The sequence below is a fragment of the Centruroides vittatus genome, unplaced genomic scaffold (assembly GCF_030686945.1).
Source record: "Centruroides vittatus isolate TY-2023 unplaced genomic scaffold, ASM3068694v2 contig_880, whole genome shotgun sequence".
NCBI classification, from domain to species: Eukaryota; Metazoa; Arthropoda; class Arachnida; order Scorpiones; family Buthidae; genus Centruroides; species Centruroides vittatus.
The window spans coordinates 1,532,613-1,553,091 of record NW_027122572.1 but is presented as its reverse complement, the minus strand read 5'-3'; the positions used below and the strand labels follow the sequence as shown (position 1 = coordinate 1,553,091).

General features: G+C 28.1%; 1 protein-coding gene across 1 annotated transcript in view; it reads right to left on the bottom strand.

The window, feature by feature from the left end:
- LOC136983354 (protein phosphatase methylesterase 1-like) overlaps window positions 1-20,479 on the bottom strand; it is a 51,101-nt gene that overhangs the window by 13,533 nt on the left and 17,089 nt on the right. Inside the window, exons 6-10 of the mRNA XM_067280068.1 lie at window positions 14,122-14,193; window positions 10,983-11,068; window positions 5,098-5,188; window positions 3,951-4,016; window positions 1,043-1,247 (exon numbers count right to left, since the gene is read on the bottom strand). Of these exons, the coding sequence (XP_067136169.1) occupies window positions 1,043-1,247; window positions 3,951-4,016; window positions 5,098-5,188; window positions 10,983-11,068; window positions 14,122-14,193 (520 nt within the window). The remainder of the gene's footprint in view (window positions 1-1,042; window positions 1,248-3,950; window positions 4,017-5,097; window positions 5,189-10,982; window positions 11,069-14,121; window positions 14,194-20,479) is intronic.

The following is a 20,479-nucleotide window of genomic DNA, read 5'->3' as shown; positions in this document are numbered from 1 at the left end:
GTAAATTAACAAATTGCGAAATACCCCAAATCTGAATTCCATGAAGTGTGAGAGTATCTACCAATGAATTACCAAAGAACTTGTGCAAATAAATATTAGTTGTTTTAATTGAACTATGAATTCTAATTACTTCTTTTATTCTTGAAATAAGTTTCTTTATTATAAATTTAAATCGGTTAACAAAAGTTAAAGGAGGAGCAGAGACAACCCTCAGATAAGACATCTCTCTAACTATTCCTGTGTGTTTATTATCAATAAAAATTTGTCTGCTTTTTGTAATCGAGAACCATTGCCAAATATAACTGTCTTTGTTTTATCTTGGTTAATTTGAAGACCATTTTCTTGTGAATATTCTTCTAACCTATTTAATCACCTTTGCATTTTATTGGATTACTTGCTAAGATTACCAAATCATTAGCATATTGTAATTAGTAAATATTTATTTTCTGTTACAAAAATTTGTCTGATTCTAAGTCTTTAAATACAGATGGAAAATCATTCATGTAGATTGAAAAAAAAAACAGCACTTAGAGGATTACCCTGATGTATGCCTCTACCCAATGAAAAAAATTCTAACCAATCTTCTACGGTATGATCTTGTAGATGTTCCATAAAACACAGATTAAATATTACTGTTATAGATATTTGAAAGTCAAATATTTTAAAATTTTATATCTCAGGATAAAGAAAAAATATTTTAAATGTTTTTATGTAAATAATTAAATAAAGCAAGTTATTTAATTATTGTATTCAATAAAATCTCAAATCAACTGCTGATAAGTTTTTTCAAACAATAATATAAAATTATTATTTTTGTTATAGTTTATATAAAAGTGTATAAAATAAATTTTCATCAGAAAACCTTTAAAAAAAAAAAAAATGTTTTTCTACTACTACCTAAGTAATAATACTACCTTACATTCTATTTTTTTAATTAATATTATATTAATTCAACATTATTATATTAACATTTTATACTGTATATTTCATTAATTAAATTTAACCTTTTTAATATAAAAAAAATATTTAGAAAACAACTTACAGGTGATTTTGGGATTTTAAAGTCAGGAGGAGTGACTATTTTATCATTATTTGTTTTATTTTCAGTTAATTCTTCGTCTTCTTCAAGAATTGCATTTGACATTAAAATAGAAGATTCAGTAACATTACTCTGATTTGAATTAGTAGCATTTTCTAATTCAGAATCTTCATTCAATTGGGTTGTTGCAGGTAAATTAGAATCACAACTGAAAATAATAGTTTATGGAATTTTTAAAGTACATAAAACAATTAAAAATTGTATTTATTAGCTTAATTCTTCAATATAAATCAAAAAATATAATCAGCTTTAATTTACTATATATAATAAATACAAACAAATTTAACAATAATTTGCTTAACCCAAAATTTAAAAAATTGTAAAGCTAAAGATAGTTTCAGAAAACTGACTGTATTCAGAAATTTCCCCATAAAATGAAACACTTCTATTTTACAACAAATAGATCAATTTATATTTTAGTTTATCTTTGTTGTTTCCTGTCAGGAAGTAATTAATGGATGAAAGCAAAGTTATATTAATGTTCTAATTCTTTAGTTTACTTTATACATTTTTAATATGCTCTTTTTGTCTTTGATATATAGATAACAATTAAAAAAAAATTTGATTTAAAATTTTAATTATTTAATCAATTCTTTTATGAAAGTCAACATTTTGAATGTAGAAACAAAATATGGACCATAATTGATTCCTACCCATTTGTAACAAGCCTCACATAAGGAATCTGACAATTTGTGAAAATTAAATTTGAAAAATTTCAAAAATGAACACTCACTTCAAAATGTGTGCTGTTTTATAGTAAGTGTTCTTATTACTGGTTTCGGGTTATTGAGTTACCATATATCTCGGTGGATAAGATGATAGTTGAACCATAAAAAATGGCCCTAAAAATCCAGGGTTGTCTTATAGGACAGATACAAAAAAATTAGATTGAAATTTATATAAATTAAAACCATTATAAAAAGATAGACAAACCGTAATTATTTACTAGAAAAGAGTAGGGTATGTGCACAAAATAGAATAGCCCATACAATGTTTTTGTGAATAGTCATAGTCATTACCCGAATGCCCAAAGTAGTGCGAATGTTTTCAAAAATTGCCAGATGCAAGAAAATAAAATTTGTTCATTTGAAAAATTACAAATAGGACATAATTCCATATACACTATACAGTATCAGATAATGATTGCTGATCTAAACTAAATTCATAGGCCATTGATAGTTTGGGGTCATCTTATAGGACAGATATATGCTAAAACTATAAAACTTTGACGAAAATTTATACATCGTCTTATCTGAAAGTCGTCTTATCCGCCGAGATATACGGTAGTTGTCTTGTAAAATGAGAATTCGTTTAAAACTATTAAAAAAGTTGGTAAATGTGCAGTTAGGTACACCTAACGGCCACACTTCTGGTCACCATCTTGTTTGTAAATGCTATGTTCACAAACAAGATGGCAAACAATGCAAATACTAACAAAACCATATTATAAAAAAAAAAATATTGTACTCACAATTAACATAATTTTATTTATTTTTCTTCCTTTTCTTCAAACTAGAAGATGATTCTGCAACATCTTTAGTAACTACATTTTGTTTTTCCTTATTTGACACTTTTTCCTTACTTTTAACACACATTTCTTCTTTTTCCCTCTATTGATTTTCAGATTTCGTGGGTATTGTTTTTGGGGCAGAAGGCACAGTATCTGGTACAACAGAAGGCACAATTCCATCAATGACCCACCGTTCCTTTCAAAATCTTCCCTTTTTCGTTTTTCCTTTTACTCACAACACTTTCATTAATTTTGACAATCTTTCTGGGTCCAACAATTTTCATTTGGGATAGATTATACAAGGAAATCATCATAATGTGTCTTACGAAATTTGCTCAGTCAACAGCTGGATGATAACTCATGCCCACAGCCAAACAGATCATGTTCAATATACACTATGCAAATTAGATGCCATATGAAGAAAAAAATAGTTCCTCATAAAATTTTCCCCAATTTACCTTTAAATGTTCCTTTAAACGATGAACAGCCCATCTTGCATTTGTGACATTGAAATAAAATTGAATCACTATCATTTCCATAAATTAATTTACAATGACCATTGCATTTCATAAAATCTGCATCTATAGGTTGTAAACCAAAATTTATGGCAAACTTAACATCTAACAAAATTCTTTTATCAACATCTATTTCAGAAAAATCTGATTCTAAATAATGAAAAAATTATGTTGAGATCTACTTTTGCCATATTCCTTTAAGTAATTCTGACATTACAACAATACAGATAAAAATATTAATTATTAATTCTGAAAATTTTTTATAAAAACTCCAAGAATTATATTTTTGAAACATAGTAATAAAATAACACTAATCCAGTTAATAAAGTAATAAAAAAAATAATTTAAAAACCAATTGATGTTAGAATTCTTGAAAATCGTTGACAGCAACACCTACATTAAAATTCAAGAGAAACTTATTGTCGAGATTCCGGAAGTGCCACCATTAGATGTACTGTACCTAACTACATATTTACCAAAAAGTTTTTTCATATAAAAGAAAGATTTTAATCTTGTTACTTTTAAATTTAATTTAATATAATTTAATTTTACATATCATAGTGAAATTCAAATATAGAAACACAGATATTTTAAATTTTGATTATAAAATTTAAATTGAAGTTACAAAATATATAGACGTTTTGTACTAAAATATATAATACTGTAAAATAAATTGGCATTTTATGTTCTTTTCTCTGATATATGAAACAACAAACTAAAAATCTTACATTAATTTCTGTGTGTTTTGTAATATATGTTCTATAAATGATAAAGTTCAAGATATATATTAAGTAAAAAAATTTATTTTGATATCATAAAGCATTACCATTTTAACTGTCCTGGCATTGAAACTCTTGCTGATTCTATATTTCTTACTTGCCCACTTCTGACACTATAAAAATTTCAAAATATTAAAATCTTATTATAAAAATCATTATATCATAGAAAAAGTAATTTGATTTCAAAATATACAGTTTGACAAATTAATTTGATAAGACATTCTTGGTAAGACATAAGTATTAAAAATGTATGAACCTAGAAAGTAGTTTTTCAGTTTAATTTTGCACATTTAAAATAAAGAAACATCTACTAAACATGTATTTAGAAAATTTTTTACATTTTGAATATCCAATATAATTTTCTTATATTCTGCATTTAAAAATGACATTTCAAGTATCAATATAAATAAAGCTAAACAAGAAAATGACTAAATTTTAACTTATTACAATGCTAAATCATCTTGCATTGAGTTTATTATTTTTAAATCACCTTTTTTATGTGAAGCTGTGAAATTGTAATAAATAAAAATGTATCTATTTTTATATTCTTATATCTTGAATTAGTACTCAATTATTTTATAGTTAATTATTTATGTTTAATATTTACATTTCCAAATACAGTGATACCTCTGTTTTTGTCGATAATTTGTCTGAAAGCAATCGGCAAAATCCGAAACTGACAAAAACTGAGACAATTATTTCCATACAAATCAATGTAAATCCAATTAATTCATTCTAGGCACTCCAAAATACATACCAAAGACACATTTTATAGAGAGTAAATATAGTGTTTAATACTAAAAACAATAAGAAATTAATATAAAATGAATATAAAAGACTAATGTAAAGAATAAATGAACATTTAATATGGCATTCGAAGGGCTATTGGCTCTGGAAACTTTCTTTGGTCCCATGATGGAGCTAAAAGGAAAGGAAAGCAATGGAATTGTTTCACTAGTAATGCTCACACAACAAAAAACATTGCCTACTGAGTAGGAAAATGGATGGGTTTCCTTTGTTTTTGCAAAATTAGTAGCACAGTCACATGGCCATGCCAGCAAAATCTGAGGCAACTGATGAAAACTGAAACAAATTTTTTGCAAAAAAAATGGCTGCTAACTGAAGTCAATGAAAATTGAGGTATTACTGTAAATGCATTTATTTATTTCAAACATAAAAAAGTTTTTAATTTACCACCATTCTACAGCATTTTCAATGGTTGGAAAACTAGAAGGTCTGCTTCTGAGAAAACTTTGCATACTCTGAAGTGCTTCCATTGCAGTACCTGAAATCAGAAATTTAAACTTATAATCAAAAATTATTATATTTTCAATATAAGTTTATTAAGTAACTAATTTAATTTCATAGACTTTCTATTATTTCTTCTACTTATCTAATATCTATAATTTATGTAAAACATACAATACAATTAAGTGTACTATAAAATCTATTCAAAGCCAAACTAGAGAACTAAGTAATTGTTTAGTAGTATTTTTTCCTACGAAATAATTAATTACGTAATACTAAGTTAGATACTGTGTAACCAAAAAGAAAGTTGGCCCAAGTTGTGCCTTCCCCTCCACAATAAAAAAGTTAATACAGATGCAAAATATAATATAATTTAATTGTAAAGTTAACTATTGACTTAGTAATTTATATACTCCTCCGAAACGGCTTTACCGATTTTTACCAAATTTTATATGCATATTCAGTAGGTCTGAGAATCGGCTACTATCTATTTTACATACCCCTACACCATTTCCCCCCTTTCAAAAATATATTTATATATGGATTAAGGCTTTTATGTCCAACAGATGGCGCTAACTTCCGACGACCTAAGTTTGCTTTTCTGTGAGGCATTATGCTTTTCTGTGAGAATGGACTGAAGCAGATCATTTTCTATCTATCTATATAAATAAAATATAACGTTCGTTTGTTCCTACCGATTCCTTTGAAATTTTGACACAACGTTGCATTCGAATACGCACGTGTTTTTATATAATATACATGTCGAAATTCTCCCCAGTGGGGGGAGATGGACGGGATTAAGGCTTACCGTGAAGAACTCGGCTTCTATTATACTATTTTACATGCGGTTTTTTGCGTTTTAATAGGTTACGTCAACAGAATATACACTAAAAAGGGATTTTTCGATATTCCCCAGCGGGAAAAGTGACGGGATTAAGGCTTACTGTGAAGAACTCGGCTTTTATTATACTATTTTAGATGCGTTTTTGATTGCGTTTTAATAGGGTACGTCAAGAGAATGTACACTAAGAAGGGATTTTTTGAAATTTCCCCCACAGGGGAAGTGTTATACATTTATAATAGATACATTTTGAGCCACAACAACGCGTGGCCGGGTCAGCTAGTATAATATAATTTAATTGTAAAGTTAACTATTGACTTAGTAATTTATATACAGTATATATTTGTTACAATCCATTATTTAATATATTATATTTAATATAATTTTATTATTTAATTTTCATAATTTTAATATATTATATTTAATATATTAAAATTAAAAATTTATTAAAATGTGTTGTGATTCATATTAAATTTTAACTTGGATTCCCCTTTATATCAGATCTGGTTACAATAATAAAGTTAAATGTAAATTAAATTAGATTTAAACACTAAGTTATGTAATAATTAAATAATTAATAAAAAATATAAACTATTTAAATTTTAAAAAATTATTAAATATAAAAAAATTCAAAAATTATATTTTTTATTACGATAAAAATGTACAAAATTTATACTTAATATAAATTGTGTATATTTAACATTTAGTAATACAGTAGAGACTCGTTAATCGGAACCCTGGTAATCGGAATCGCCGGTAATCGGAACGATTTTCAGTCGGACTGTGTTGTGCTGAATCAAACGTTTTTGATACTAAATTTACTTCTAAAGTATAATTTTCATGTTTTTATATTCTTCAATATATTTATTTTGTTTGTACAAAATGCAGAAATAATTTTTAATGATATGATAGCCTCGATTATTATTATAAAAATTTTTGTTAGGTTTAAAATCGACGAAAATTCAACACGAAGCAACATGCAACAGAGAAAAATTTGAACATCGGACAGGTTAATATATTTATTCGTACATAATCGGTAATCGGAACAAATCACTAATCTGAACAACCCCAGTCCCCAATTCATTCCGATTTTCGGTTCTCTACTGTATTTATATTTTGTATATTATACTATTAAAATTTTGAAGTCTGTTTAACCGGTTTTTATCAAAAACAACTGTACACAACTATATTATAATAGCAAGGTTGAGGCCAAAGTTTTAAACACAAAAACGTGTACGTCGGACATTCAGCACCGCTTTCCTGTAAGCCTAGAAGTTTGACAATGGTGTTTGGAATGTCGAGCATGATTCCACTGACTTTCCAAACACTATTGTCAAACTTCTAGACTTACAGGAAAATGGTACTGAATGTCCAACATACATGTTTTCGTGTTTAAAACTTCGGCCTCAACCTTGCTAATAAATATAATTTATGATCATCAAAACATATATTTTATAAATAAATAATACTCATATCATGATAAGTATAACTAATTGTGTTTATTATGTACATAATATCATTATAGCTAAAACAATAATTAAAATTTGGCAATTTATCAATTAATAAAAATAAATTTAAAAACTCTGAATATTTTTAATACATAACATGATATGTTAAAAAAACTGTTTCAGAAAGTTTTAAAAACTAACAAGAAATAATCTACATCATAGAAGAAAACTTGAAGCTTTAAAGTAAATGTTTCAAAAATTTTCTTTAAAATAGAAGATTAATAAAATGTCATATTCTGATGACATTTGATCAATCTCTTCTGTACAGCAGCTTATATTTATTTCAATAAATTGTTGAAAAATGTTAAACAAATTCAAAAATCAAAACTCATTAGTTTATAGTATAAATATTTTAAGTGAGTAGCTAAAACTAGATCTGTAGTTTATCATTATTTCATTTAATAAAATTTTATTTTTTGTTGTTTCTTGCTGAATTATTTTAAAAGTAATTAAACTTATTTTGACAGTTCTTAAATATAACTATCATACCCTTCAACTTTACATTGTTCTGAAATATCATATAGAATATCATCATGATTATGTAAAATGTAAATAATTGAACAAGTAATTAAGCCTGACATATTTTAAACATTCAAATACCGTATTTTACGGACTATAAGACGCACTTTTTTCTTCGAAAAATTGCCTCCAAAATTCAGGTGCGTCTTATAGTCCGTAGCGTCTTATAGTCCATAAAATACGGTATATGTTCTCTTATGTTTAACTTTTATAGATTCTATAAATATTACTGTTTTTAAGATTAAACATTTTAAATATATTCACAAAGCAATATTCATATCATCATACTTTTCCTGTTAGCAATAGTCATGCTAGTTATGTATCTAACTCTGTTCAGGAAAAATTTTGGAAATAATATGACTTGTGGTACAAATTCAAAGTTCATATATAGTTAATCTGGTCCTCTTTCTCTTACAATTTCCATGTCTGGTCTCGACTTTCGTGTATCTAACTCTGTTCTCAAGATTAAGGAAGGACAGAAACGGACAAACGACAGTGGGAATTTATAGGTCTATAATTTTTTCAAATTGCAGTCCAATAAGTACTGTGCCCTCCAATAACTGAGTGGATAAAATCACAAACACTGGTAGTCAGTCATGGGTTTGCACATGGCCAATGGACTGGCCACATGAGTTTTCTGTATTAGTAACACTTTGCATTAGTAACACTTAAATTGGGGCCAGCTTTACATAAAAGTCTTTTTTGGATGTATCTTCCTTGGCAGATCACTCACGTGTCGCATTGCTGTAATCAAATAAACCAAAACAATTCTAATAATTTTTCTATAAATGCAATATTTACAAGGATATACTTAACTACCAGGAAACCTGGAAACCCCACCTTTCCCTTGATTTCATCTCCCCAAATTAACACATAAACCCACTTCCCCAAACTTCTTTCACTGATACTGCTTAAGATGTTCTAATGTTCAGCCAAATCAATGTATGTGTAATAATTTTAAGGCACAAAGTAGAGCTGGACGTCTTTTTCTGTGCCAATGTTTATTTTTCCTATTTATTATCATGGCAACATTGCTCCATTCAAAATTTCCTGTAGTTGTAATCTGTGTAATATGCACTTTATTCACATATTGAGTCTTATTGTCAAATCTGCTTCCAGTATGCTTATGCCACATCTTTCAAATGTTTCCTTTACTTAGATGTTTTTGCTGAGCTTTACTTTTTCAACCTGGTTTCACCAGTTTTTTATAGCATCACAAAAATACAATTACTCTTGCATTTTTTTATTTAAACAAGTCTTATAAGACTTGTTTAATAAGTGTTAATAAAAAAGTCTTTCAAACATTAAGGTTAGCATTGGGGCCATCACAACCTATCCATCACACATCATTTTTGAAATATAGTAGTATACTGGTCAATGACTACTTATTAATGTTAACAATGACCAGTATTAAGAAGGTAGGCTGAAATAAGAAAACTCTTTATATGGTTTTCGTTTTAATGTTTGTTATATGATATTCCTTTGTATTGGTTAACTATTAGTGTTATAATCATTATGTTGGTGCCATGTGTTTGTAAGCTGATGTGGGGTCCTTGTACCCAAAATGCATCCTTACCTAAATTTGAAATGTGATTATTAAAGACTAACTTTTTTGTAAAAGATCTGGTCCTTCTTTCTGTCGGCCTTGGTGTGATAAGCCCTCCAAATTGTTAAATCCTAAGAAGAGTTAGAACAAGAGATGAAGTTTTTGGATATAGTCATAAAGAGAAAAGAAACAAGAGTATTATTTAGTAAGTACAAAAAAACCATGTAATATAAAAAAGACTATTAATTATAAATCTTATTGCCCCATAGACACCAAAAGGAATGTATTTGTTATGGAATTAAGAAAGATCCTAAATAGAACAACTCTACAAGAAGATATGGACTTAGAACTAAAACAGCTTTTTAAAAAATTTATGTTAAATGATTATCCCAGGAATATCCTTCGTAAGTGGTATAACTCACATTTAAACCATAGATTTAATGTTAAAAACGATGTAAAAAATACATTTTATATAAAATTTCCTTATATGTTTAAATTATATGAAAAATATAAACCAATTTTTAAAGAATTTTCTGTATGTATAGTGGCATGTCAAAAAAACAAGATGTACGGTATGATTAACTTTGTGAATAATGGGGGAAAAACGGCGCCGGAGGATCAACTAGGAATCGCAGGAGTGGTCTATAAGTTGGTTTGTACCTGTCCACTGCCAAATTTTTATATCGGAGAAACAGGAAGAAGGCTTGGCCTAAGAATGAAAGAACACGAAGCGGCGATTAGACTAAAGAGAAAAGAGTCGGCATTATTTTTACATTGTAACGAATTTAATTGTAACATAAATATTAACAATGTTAAAATATTATATAGAAAAGAAAGTTGTACTGAAAGAAAAATAATAGAACACTTTTGTATTATCAAACATGCAAATACGATGAATTTGAATACCGGCATAGCCATCGATGCATGCTGGGATAGATTTGCTTGACATAAAAAGAATGTAAAGATTGACAATTTAATTGTTCCACTGAAGAGGCTTAGCCATCGAGTGAAATGCATTTGGAATATGCGAATTGTGATAAGGATAAAATAAAACTGGTAATACTGAGGTCATTTTTTCATTATTAGTTCGTCCGTCTGAACTTGTAGTGTTTTCCTCGAAGTCGAATTAAGAGAGTAGTTTTACTTGTTTTAAAGCCAAGGATAATACTTTTAAATTTTTTTAGAAGTATACCGATTCCATTGGTTTTATTATTGAATTTATATATGTTAAATCCTAGTTATTAGGTTATCTAACTATCTAATTTACAGTCATGGGCTAAAAGCATCGTTTATTATTATGTTATATTTCTATTAGAAATATAAGATTTTATTTATCATGCTATTATATTTATTTCCATATATAATACAATAAAGATATATTGAAAATATTTTCATGAATATAGAATGTAAAACTAACCTTCTACAACATCAATCACAACTAAACCAATGCAAGTAGGTATTAAGTCTTGGTGAACAACATGAACAGCAACTGCACCTCCCATACTAAAAACAAATACAATAGAAAAAATATTCATCATAATCACATACACGCACATTTAAAAGTTTTAAATATAATAATTAATTTTTTAAAGAATTTTAATAAAAACATTACATAAAACTTTAGAAATTTTGTTCTAATACATATATACACTCTATACTGGTACTATAGACTACAAAATTATAAATACACCCTCCTTTTTGTAAATTTTTAGATTGTATTTACAAAATATCAAATTTTTTATTTCTTATAATAAATAGATTAAAATTGAGTTACAATGAAATTGATAAATAATAAATATTTTAATGTAAAGAAAATATATCTTAATTACACTGTCAAAAGTTTGATACATTATTTTAGAATTTAAAATAAACCATTTTTTTCATAACACCAACAGACAGTGATATACGTAATTCATTTTTTATTAATATTTGGCATGTGTAGCTGTTTAAAATTTTTTAATACCATGGAAACTGTGAAGAAGCATTTCTTTATACTTTAGAATTTTCTTAGTATATTCTCAATAAATATCTAATAGTAAACTAAGATTTGAAAACTCAATATTTAATGAAATTTAATTTTAAAAATTTATATTGTACAAAAGATGAAATTTGTTTTTTACTTTAACTTAATACTTCTGTCAAATATTTGGTATTTACATATAACCACGGTGGCCAAACTGTGGCTCTTGAGCCACATGCGGCTCTTTTCTAGTATACTTGTGGCTCACTGCAAGATACTTAAATTTATACCAAATTTGTTTTTATTTTAATTTTGCTTTTATTATTTTTTATGTATGATTCCTGGATAATATAAAATAAATAATATATTGTTTGAAATAAAAAAGTCAAAATATGGCAACGTTATACATTATTTATTGAAAAATAAATGTAATATTTATTAAATATCATAATACGTAAAAACATTAATAGAAAAAAATAATTATAATGCTTATTTATCCAAATCAACATTAAAAATGAATATATAATGAATAACAATTTCTATAACGTTAATAGTTTTGAAATTTATATTTCCTTATTGACAATTGAAACTAGGAAACGTTTTAGAATTTTTTGGTTTTTAAATTTAGATTATGCTACTTAATACGGCAATTATAATTTATTTATTATTAAAAAAATTATATTGTATTATAAAACATAATATAAAATGAAATAATAGCTAAAGTGTTGTTTTTTTTTTATAAATATTTAAATGAATTGCTGTGGAAAAATATGTATATATGTATATGCGGCTCTTCAACGAATTCTGTTTTCAATATATGGCTCAAGTTCTAAAGAGTCTGGCTGCCCCTGACATATAATAATCCAGATTTTATAATCAGATGATATATTTGTGATCTGGTGAGAAATATGAAGCATACTTGTGCCAAAAAAACTATAAATTATCACTATTATTTAGGAGATTTAACAAACAATACATTATAATAAAACTTGAGGTTATATTTAAGTAGAGAATTTGTTTTAATACATATATGATTATTTAGTTAAATTATATTTTAATTTGTCACAAAATATTTTAATAATGTGTGATAATTCTTTAATGAAACATAGTTTTATAAACTTTTTTTCCCATATTAATCAAGTAAAAGAATTTAAAATAAATCAAAAAAACATTTGATAAATGTTGAATCTACATATTTATTAGATCTTTCAACAACAAAGTGTTTTAAATTTTGCAAGTTTAATTGCATAATTACATAGTGTGTTATGAAGTTTTTGTGCACATTAGAATTATAATAACTAAGATTCTATACAAGATTAAACAATGTGAAGATGTATTGAAAAAGTACTTTATTCTAATTTTTATATGTATGAAATCATAAAATTATTAAAATTTAATATAATGTTTGTCATTATTATTATAGAATTAAAAAATTTTACTGTAATTTTAAACAAGCTTCCAATTTTTTTGTTTTAGTTCAAAGAATTAATTGCATTTGAATACCAACATGAATATCATTTAAAGATTATGTGTTTTGAAAAGTAAACTGCATTAATACCTTTCATAGAAAACAAATGATCAGTATGACAATTTAAAAGCTAAAATAAATTATTTTTCCAATACATTTGTAAATAATTATAAAAAATTAAAATATATAATTTAATGAAATAATGTTATATAATATATATATATATATATGTATAATTTAAAGACATTAAGTTAATTAATGTTATTTAAATTTAATAACTTACTGTTTAAAAATTTTCTATTTAAATATAACCATAAATTTCATAGTGATATACCATTTATTAGATCTCACTCAGATAATAAGGGCCATTCAAGTATTACATCAGCAAAGATTTGTTTTTTTTTGATTTCCTCATCATCAATCAATCATCAGGAATCAAGGTACCCCTACCATATAATTATGTTATCAGGCCAGAAGTTAAAACCATTCTCAAATATACAGGAATTATTTTCAGATAAATTTGTGATGATTTAGGATAAAAATAAACAATAATGGTGGAAGGGAGGATGAGTCTTTGTTGATGTAAGATTACATCAACAAAGACTCATCCTCCCGCCTTCCATCATCAGCAATTGTTAGATACAAATGAATCTTGCACATAAGCTGCTCACAAAGCACTTGAATGGTTCCACAAGCCCATAATTTAAAATCTTATTAATGTTAAAGTGAATCAAAATTTTATAGATAATTTGTATATTTTAAGATAAAAATTTGCTAATATCTTTATATGAGGGCAGAGCAAAAAGTAAGTTGCACTTCCAAGTTATGGCCATTTATTAAACCACCTATACAAAAGCAACATGGCTATGACAGCATACAATGTAAGTTCACTTTTCCACATAGTTCCCAAGAGACTCTAAACATTTCTCCGAACAGACAACCAACTGATAGAGTAAAGCCTCCCTTTGTAACAGGTTGCTGCCTTATACTAATAAATTTGATTTGATTTGATAATAGCAAACATGCTACCTTTTTCTTTCCATATAATATTAATTAAGCTTAAACCTTAATTAATATAAAGAGGTAAAATGTTTGCTATTTTAATTAAATTTGAAGCAAATAAATTACCTGTGTCCAATTAAAATTACTGGTGGAAGGTTTTCAGATCCATACATATTTTGAATGACATTTCCAACATCACTGTAATTAAAATAAAAAGTATAAATTTTATTTAAAAAATAATAATATAGAATAATACATATTCAAATATAAATCTAAATAAAATTTTTCAGATAGATTAAACTGCATTCAATACTAAATTGAATGGAGTTTACTGTAGATTTAATACACTGTATTCACTTAAAAATAGAAAAGTAACTAAAACTAATTATTTTCTGAATACAGAATATTTAAATTTTATATTGAGAGAAGGATAAAATCCTAAATTCTGGGGAAACTGAGAATCAAACTGCTTATTGCAAATATCAAACTAAAACAATAAGTATACCTTAATACAGTTAACTTCACTTATTGTAAATCACTTTGAGACTCGGCTAACATTAAATAAGTAGAATAAGCAAATAACACTACAATTAGCAAAAGTTCTGTTTTCACTGATGAACATTAAAAGGATACATTAAAATTATTAAAATATATACAACTTAAAGAATTATTAATTGTAATAATAATTATTATTGTTAATTAATTTTTATATTATTGATCCAATATTATTTGTCTTCTACTAGCTTTAATAGCAGCTAATCTAATGCTAGTAATTTAACCAGTTGTATTGCATGAAAATAATGATTAAAATAATTAACATTTAATGTTTAAAGTACTGCTTAAAAATGATAACAATAACTGGTAATAATTGCAGATTGATAGCACAAAAAAAGTGTAAAAGTCCTATTTACTTAAAGATAACAAAAATAATAACCAAATTTAGATTCCACTAAGAAATGTTTTTATAATTTGTTTTATGTTCTGAGACCTGATAACTTTGATGACAATAATCAAATGATGATAATATCCATGATAACAATAAGCAGAATCTACTTATTTTCAAGTGTAAGAATCTTATTCTCAGAAGCTAATCCAAAAGAATATCTAAAATTTGAACCTGAATAAGAAAAGAAAAACAATTTATTACTACTGAATGTTATTGTCATTGCCATAATAATACACTGACAGAAATAATAATCATATAAAAATTAAATAGGCCCCTAAATATATTATAGAATGTACAGTGTATAACAAAAGTAATGCAATATTTTATAATAGCATTTATTGATAAATACTGAACAAAAACATGAAAAAATAAGAAGGGTCAATTATACAGTGTGAGGTAATGTGAAGTGATGCTACCTCGGATAACTGAAAACTTGGATAAAACAGATGGCCCACTATTTTGGATTAAAATAATGAATATAAAAGATTTATATGGTATATCACTTCTAATTCTCTTTTTATATCTTAGTGAATTTAATCATATATAAGTACAACAATTTTTGTATCATTTATTATACAACTAATATGTACTGGTACAATATGAATGAAAGCATGTATTATTTTAATTACATTTTCAAATCAAATCAAATTTATTAGTGTAAGGCCTCAGCCTGTTACAAAGGGAGTTATTCCACTAAATGTATCATAACAAATATTACAAAAACAATTAAGTACTAAAAAACTTTATAACGGTTATATAAATTGCAAATAAATCGATATGTTCCCAATGGAACATTCTATACATCGCTTCCACCGAATCACATTCATTTAAACCAATAAGATCATATTTCTGCTTTAACTCTAGGCTCTTCTCACATTTACAAAACAGATGAAATTTGGAAAAAGACATGTGACATCTTGGGCATAAATTATTCTCATATATGTAGAGTTTGTTATCTATCATTAGAGTATTAGAATTAAGTCGAAGTTGAATAAAAAGTCTCTTCATTCTAAACGGCAAATTCAAAAGTATATAACTATTATTACTTAGGTATAATAATATCAAACTATAACAATTTAGTGATATTCTTAAACGAGTGTCTTCTATGTCTCGCGATTGAGAAACATCAAGAACATTCCAAATAAGTTGTTGACACAGTTCTTCTTCAAGATCCGACGAGAATATAAATGGTTCAATCAAGCAGCCAAAACCGTTTATCATTTTAGAAATTAGAAAAACCCAGTTTCTTTTAGATGGTTTCTGTATGGAATTCTTATATAATTGATATAAGAGATTGAATGTAATTCCACCACTGTCTCTTAGCTTAATTATCAGCTTTATACATCTTTTTATGAAGAGCGCCATAGGACTAAATCTGCTTGTCCTCCAATCTTAACATACTTCCCGAGGTTTTATAATCCAACCAAAACAGCCTACGTATGAATTTATTCTGTATAATTTCCAGCTTCTGAACATTGGAGAGACATCATAAAGGGGATGCATAGCTCACCAAGTTAAAAACCAAAGACTGAAATAGGTTAAACTGAGTTTGGATAGAACCCAAATGAGTCTTGGTGCACAGCTTCATAACACCCTGGATTAACCAATTGGCCTTGACCATCATATCTTTAATCTGTCTTTCAAAAAAAAGCAAAGGTGAAAAAATTACTCCTAGAAATTTTGTTTCATTGACCACATCAATCTCTGTATTATTAATATAGAAAGACATATTTTTCTTAGAAAGTCTTGCTCCATTCCTGAATATCATTATGTGAGATTTCTTAAGATTAATGCTCAAATCCAACTGAGAAAAGTACATGGTTAATAGTCGTATTTTTCTTCTAAGAGCGACCGCCGTCAGTGCTAGAATAACAATATCGTCAGCATACGAAATAGAATGGACCACAGTACTACCTATCGTGAATCCATCGTCCTCATTATCGAAAATATCATTAATATCATAAATATAAAAATTAAACAAATAGGGAGACCAAGGATCTCCCTGTAACAGGCCTCGATCAATCAAATGGAGACATCCCTGTTCACCATTATATCTACAGATCATCTCATAATGCCCAAACAATAGACCGACCAGTTTGACCATATAACTATCCACTCCACAATGTAGCATTTTATTCTGTAAAGCCCGAACATTCACCGAGTCATATGCCTTCTCAAGATCAACAAACAAAGCAAAAACTTTGTGTCTTTTTTTAACTAACTGGATCTGGATAGTGGACAACAAAACAAAGTTACCTGAGTACCACCATTTAAAATGAAGGCAAATTGGGTTGGATTTAACAGATTCTCATATTCAGTCCATTCAATAAATCTTGTAGACAACATAGTAGTAAAAAGTTTGCGAAATGTCGAAAGTAAAGCTATTGGGTGATAGATAACTGGATTGGCTCTATCTCCTTTCTTATGCACCATTTGAAAAATCACACGGTTCCACGAGTTAGAAATAACACCCATTACATAAAATCTATTGTATTGCCTGATTATATAATTTAAAATTGTACTGGGTAGAAGTTTTAATATTTTATTATGAAACCTGTCAAAACCCGGGGCTGATTTAGTTTTGAGCTTCTTGACACGTGAATGAAGTTTTTGTATATTAAAGGCCTCTTCCATTGGCAGAAACTCCATCTCTTTAAATTTTCCCATTCTAGTAATCGCCAATTTATCCTTATATCTAGTCGAAAAATTATCGAAGAATTTATTCCATTCAACTAAAGATATATTAACAAATCCCTTCGAATGAACAACAGGTTGTCGAAAACTATTGATCACTTCCCAAAATTTTTTGGAATCTTTCGTTCCTATTAAGTATTGGGTTGTTCGGAAAGTTCGTAGCGATTTTTGATAGCCGACAGTTGAGACACCGATTGACGCAAAAATGATTAGAATTGTACAAACCAATGAATATTACGATAAATGACCTTGAGACGCGTCCGTTACAAAAAAACCGTTAAGATTATTCAAATAGCATTTAATTTGGCTCATTGCAAAAATGGATGCAAACAACGTGCATTATCGACACTTGTTTCTTTTCTTTTTTCGTAAACGCAAAAATGCTGTACAAACAGCAAAAAAGATATGTGATGTTTATGGTGGGAGTGCTGTATCAGAATCAACTGTTCGAAAGTGGTTTGCAAAATTTAAAACGAGTAATTTCAGCCTTGAAGATGCTCCTCGCTCAGGAAGACCTCCTGTTATTGAAGAGGACCAAATCAAAGCATTATTGGATGAAAACCCTCATTACACAACTCGAGAGATTGCAGACATAGTGAAGTCATCAAACAGTACTGTATTTCAACATCTAAAGAAGCTCGGATACGTGAATCGTTATGACATTTGGATACCTCACGACTTAACGGAAAAAAACTTACTGGATCGCATTTCCATTTGTGATTCTCTTGAAAGACGAAATGAAAATGACCCTTTTCTGAAGCGTTTAGTGACAGGTGATGAAAAGTGGATCATTTATAACAACATCAGCCGAAAACGATCGTGGGGTAAGAAAAATGAATCACCATTAAAAACTCCAAAGGCCGGTCTTCATCCAAAGAAGGTCATGCTCACTGTCTGGTGGGATTGGAAAGGAATCCTGTACTATGAGCTGCTTCCACAGAATCAAACAATTGATTCTGATAAGTATTGTTCCCAATTGGATAAGCTGAACATGGCAATTAAAGAAAAACGTCCGGAACTGGCCAATAGAAAAGGCATTGTGTTTCACCAAGATAATGCCAGACCTCACACGTCTTTACGAACACGCCAATAATTATTGGAACTAGGCTGGGATGTTTTACCCCACCCCCTTACTCACCCGACCTTGCCCTGTCGGACTACCATTTGTTCCGTTCTCTACAAAATTCCCTTCATGATAAAAACTTTGATACTTTGGAAGCTTGCAAAAACCACGTGGATCAGTTTTTCGCGGAAAAAACTGGAAAGTTCTACGAAGAGGGTATCATGAAGCTGCCCCATAGATGGCAACATGTCATTAAAAACAATGGCGCATACATAATGGAATAAAAGTATATTTTTAGTATTAAAACAATTTCTTTTATTTCTCTTAAAAATCGCTACGAACTTTCGAACAACCAAATATTTGTTTAAATCAGCATAATATCTTCTTCGTTTTGCTCTAATCAAATTGATATAAATTCTTTTATTATCAATATATTTCTTCCAATCAATTTCCTTACTAGATTTTCTAAACTGATTCAAACTTCGCTGTTTTTCCTTCTTATGATAACAGCATTTATTGTCATACCATCTTTGCATATACCTTCGCGGCAAACTTTTAAAACAAAATTTAGCACGAAACGAATTTAACAGACTAATAAAATTTTCATAGTTAACCAGCAGACTTAACTTATCCTCTTGATTCAACACTTCGTGAAACCTCTCTGGAACTTCTCTTGTTAACCTTTGTAAATTAAATCTTAGGCTTCTTATTTTGTCAAATCTTAATTGCTTCTGACTGCCAGGATATAAAGAATTTGTTTCCCTCAAGTGACCCAATAGGGTTAACTGAACTGGGAAATGATTGGACTGATCATTGTCTACCACCGACATTGACTGGCAGAAATAAAGCATATCTTCATTGACTAGAATATAGTCAATAACAGATTTCCAATGTGACTCAGGAACGTATATTCTCCCGGAACATCCCCAGCTATTCTTCCATTTAGTATTGTTAAATTGTTATCCTGCGAAAATTCCAAGAAACATCCTCCTGCCGGGTTAATAACTCTGTCTTTGGATTTCCTAACATTATTAACAACCGGATTATATCCTTGATAAACTACATCCATATTTTCGCCAATATGTGCATTAAAGTCTCCCCCCAAGATCCAACAGTCTGTAATATTACTCCAACAGTTAATCACTATTTGCAATTCCTCAATGTAATTACTATAATTTGCAGTTGGATTAATATATACTAATATAATTCCCAATAACATTGTTCTCCACAATTTGTGAAGTTTGGGATTTAGCCCAATTAAATTAAAAATATACCAAGGTTTAACTTGTACATAACCTTAAGTAACCAAACGATCTCTTAATTAATAACAAAAGACCTCCTGCAGGTCTACCGAATCTTCGTTCCTTGTGTGCTGCACTACAGGTTAACCAGAAATCATCCTGTAAGCCCATGTTCTCCAAACAACTAGAACTGATCGACCAAGTCTCAGAGATACCAGCAACATCATTTGACATTAGGTAATGCTTTATAGATCGGTCACTAATCTTATTAACCATACCTTGGATATTCCAGAAAATAATGTCCCAGCATCGGCGCAATGACCCAACCCCGGAGAAGTCAAAACCATTGAATTCAGGTTGTTATTTCACTGAGTCACAAAGTTATTGGTCCTTAATCCATTTAGTAAGAAGTTATCATCATTCATCAACTCTGGCAGATTATCGTGAGACCCCTGGTTCCTTATAAAAAACGGTCTAATTGGATGATTTCATTTGAATATATATCGTATGTGAACATTATGCCATTCTTAATATAATAAT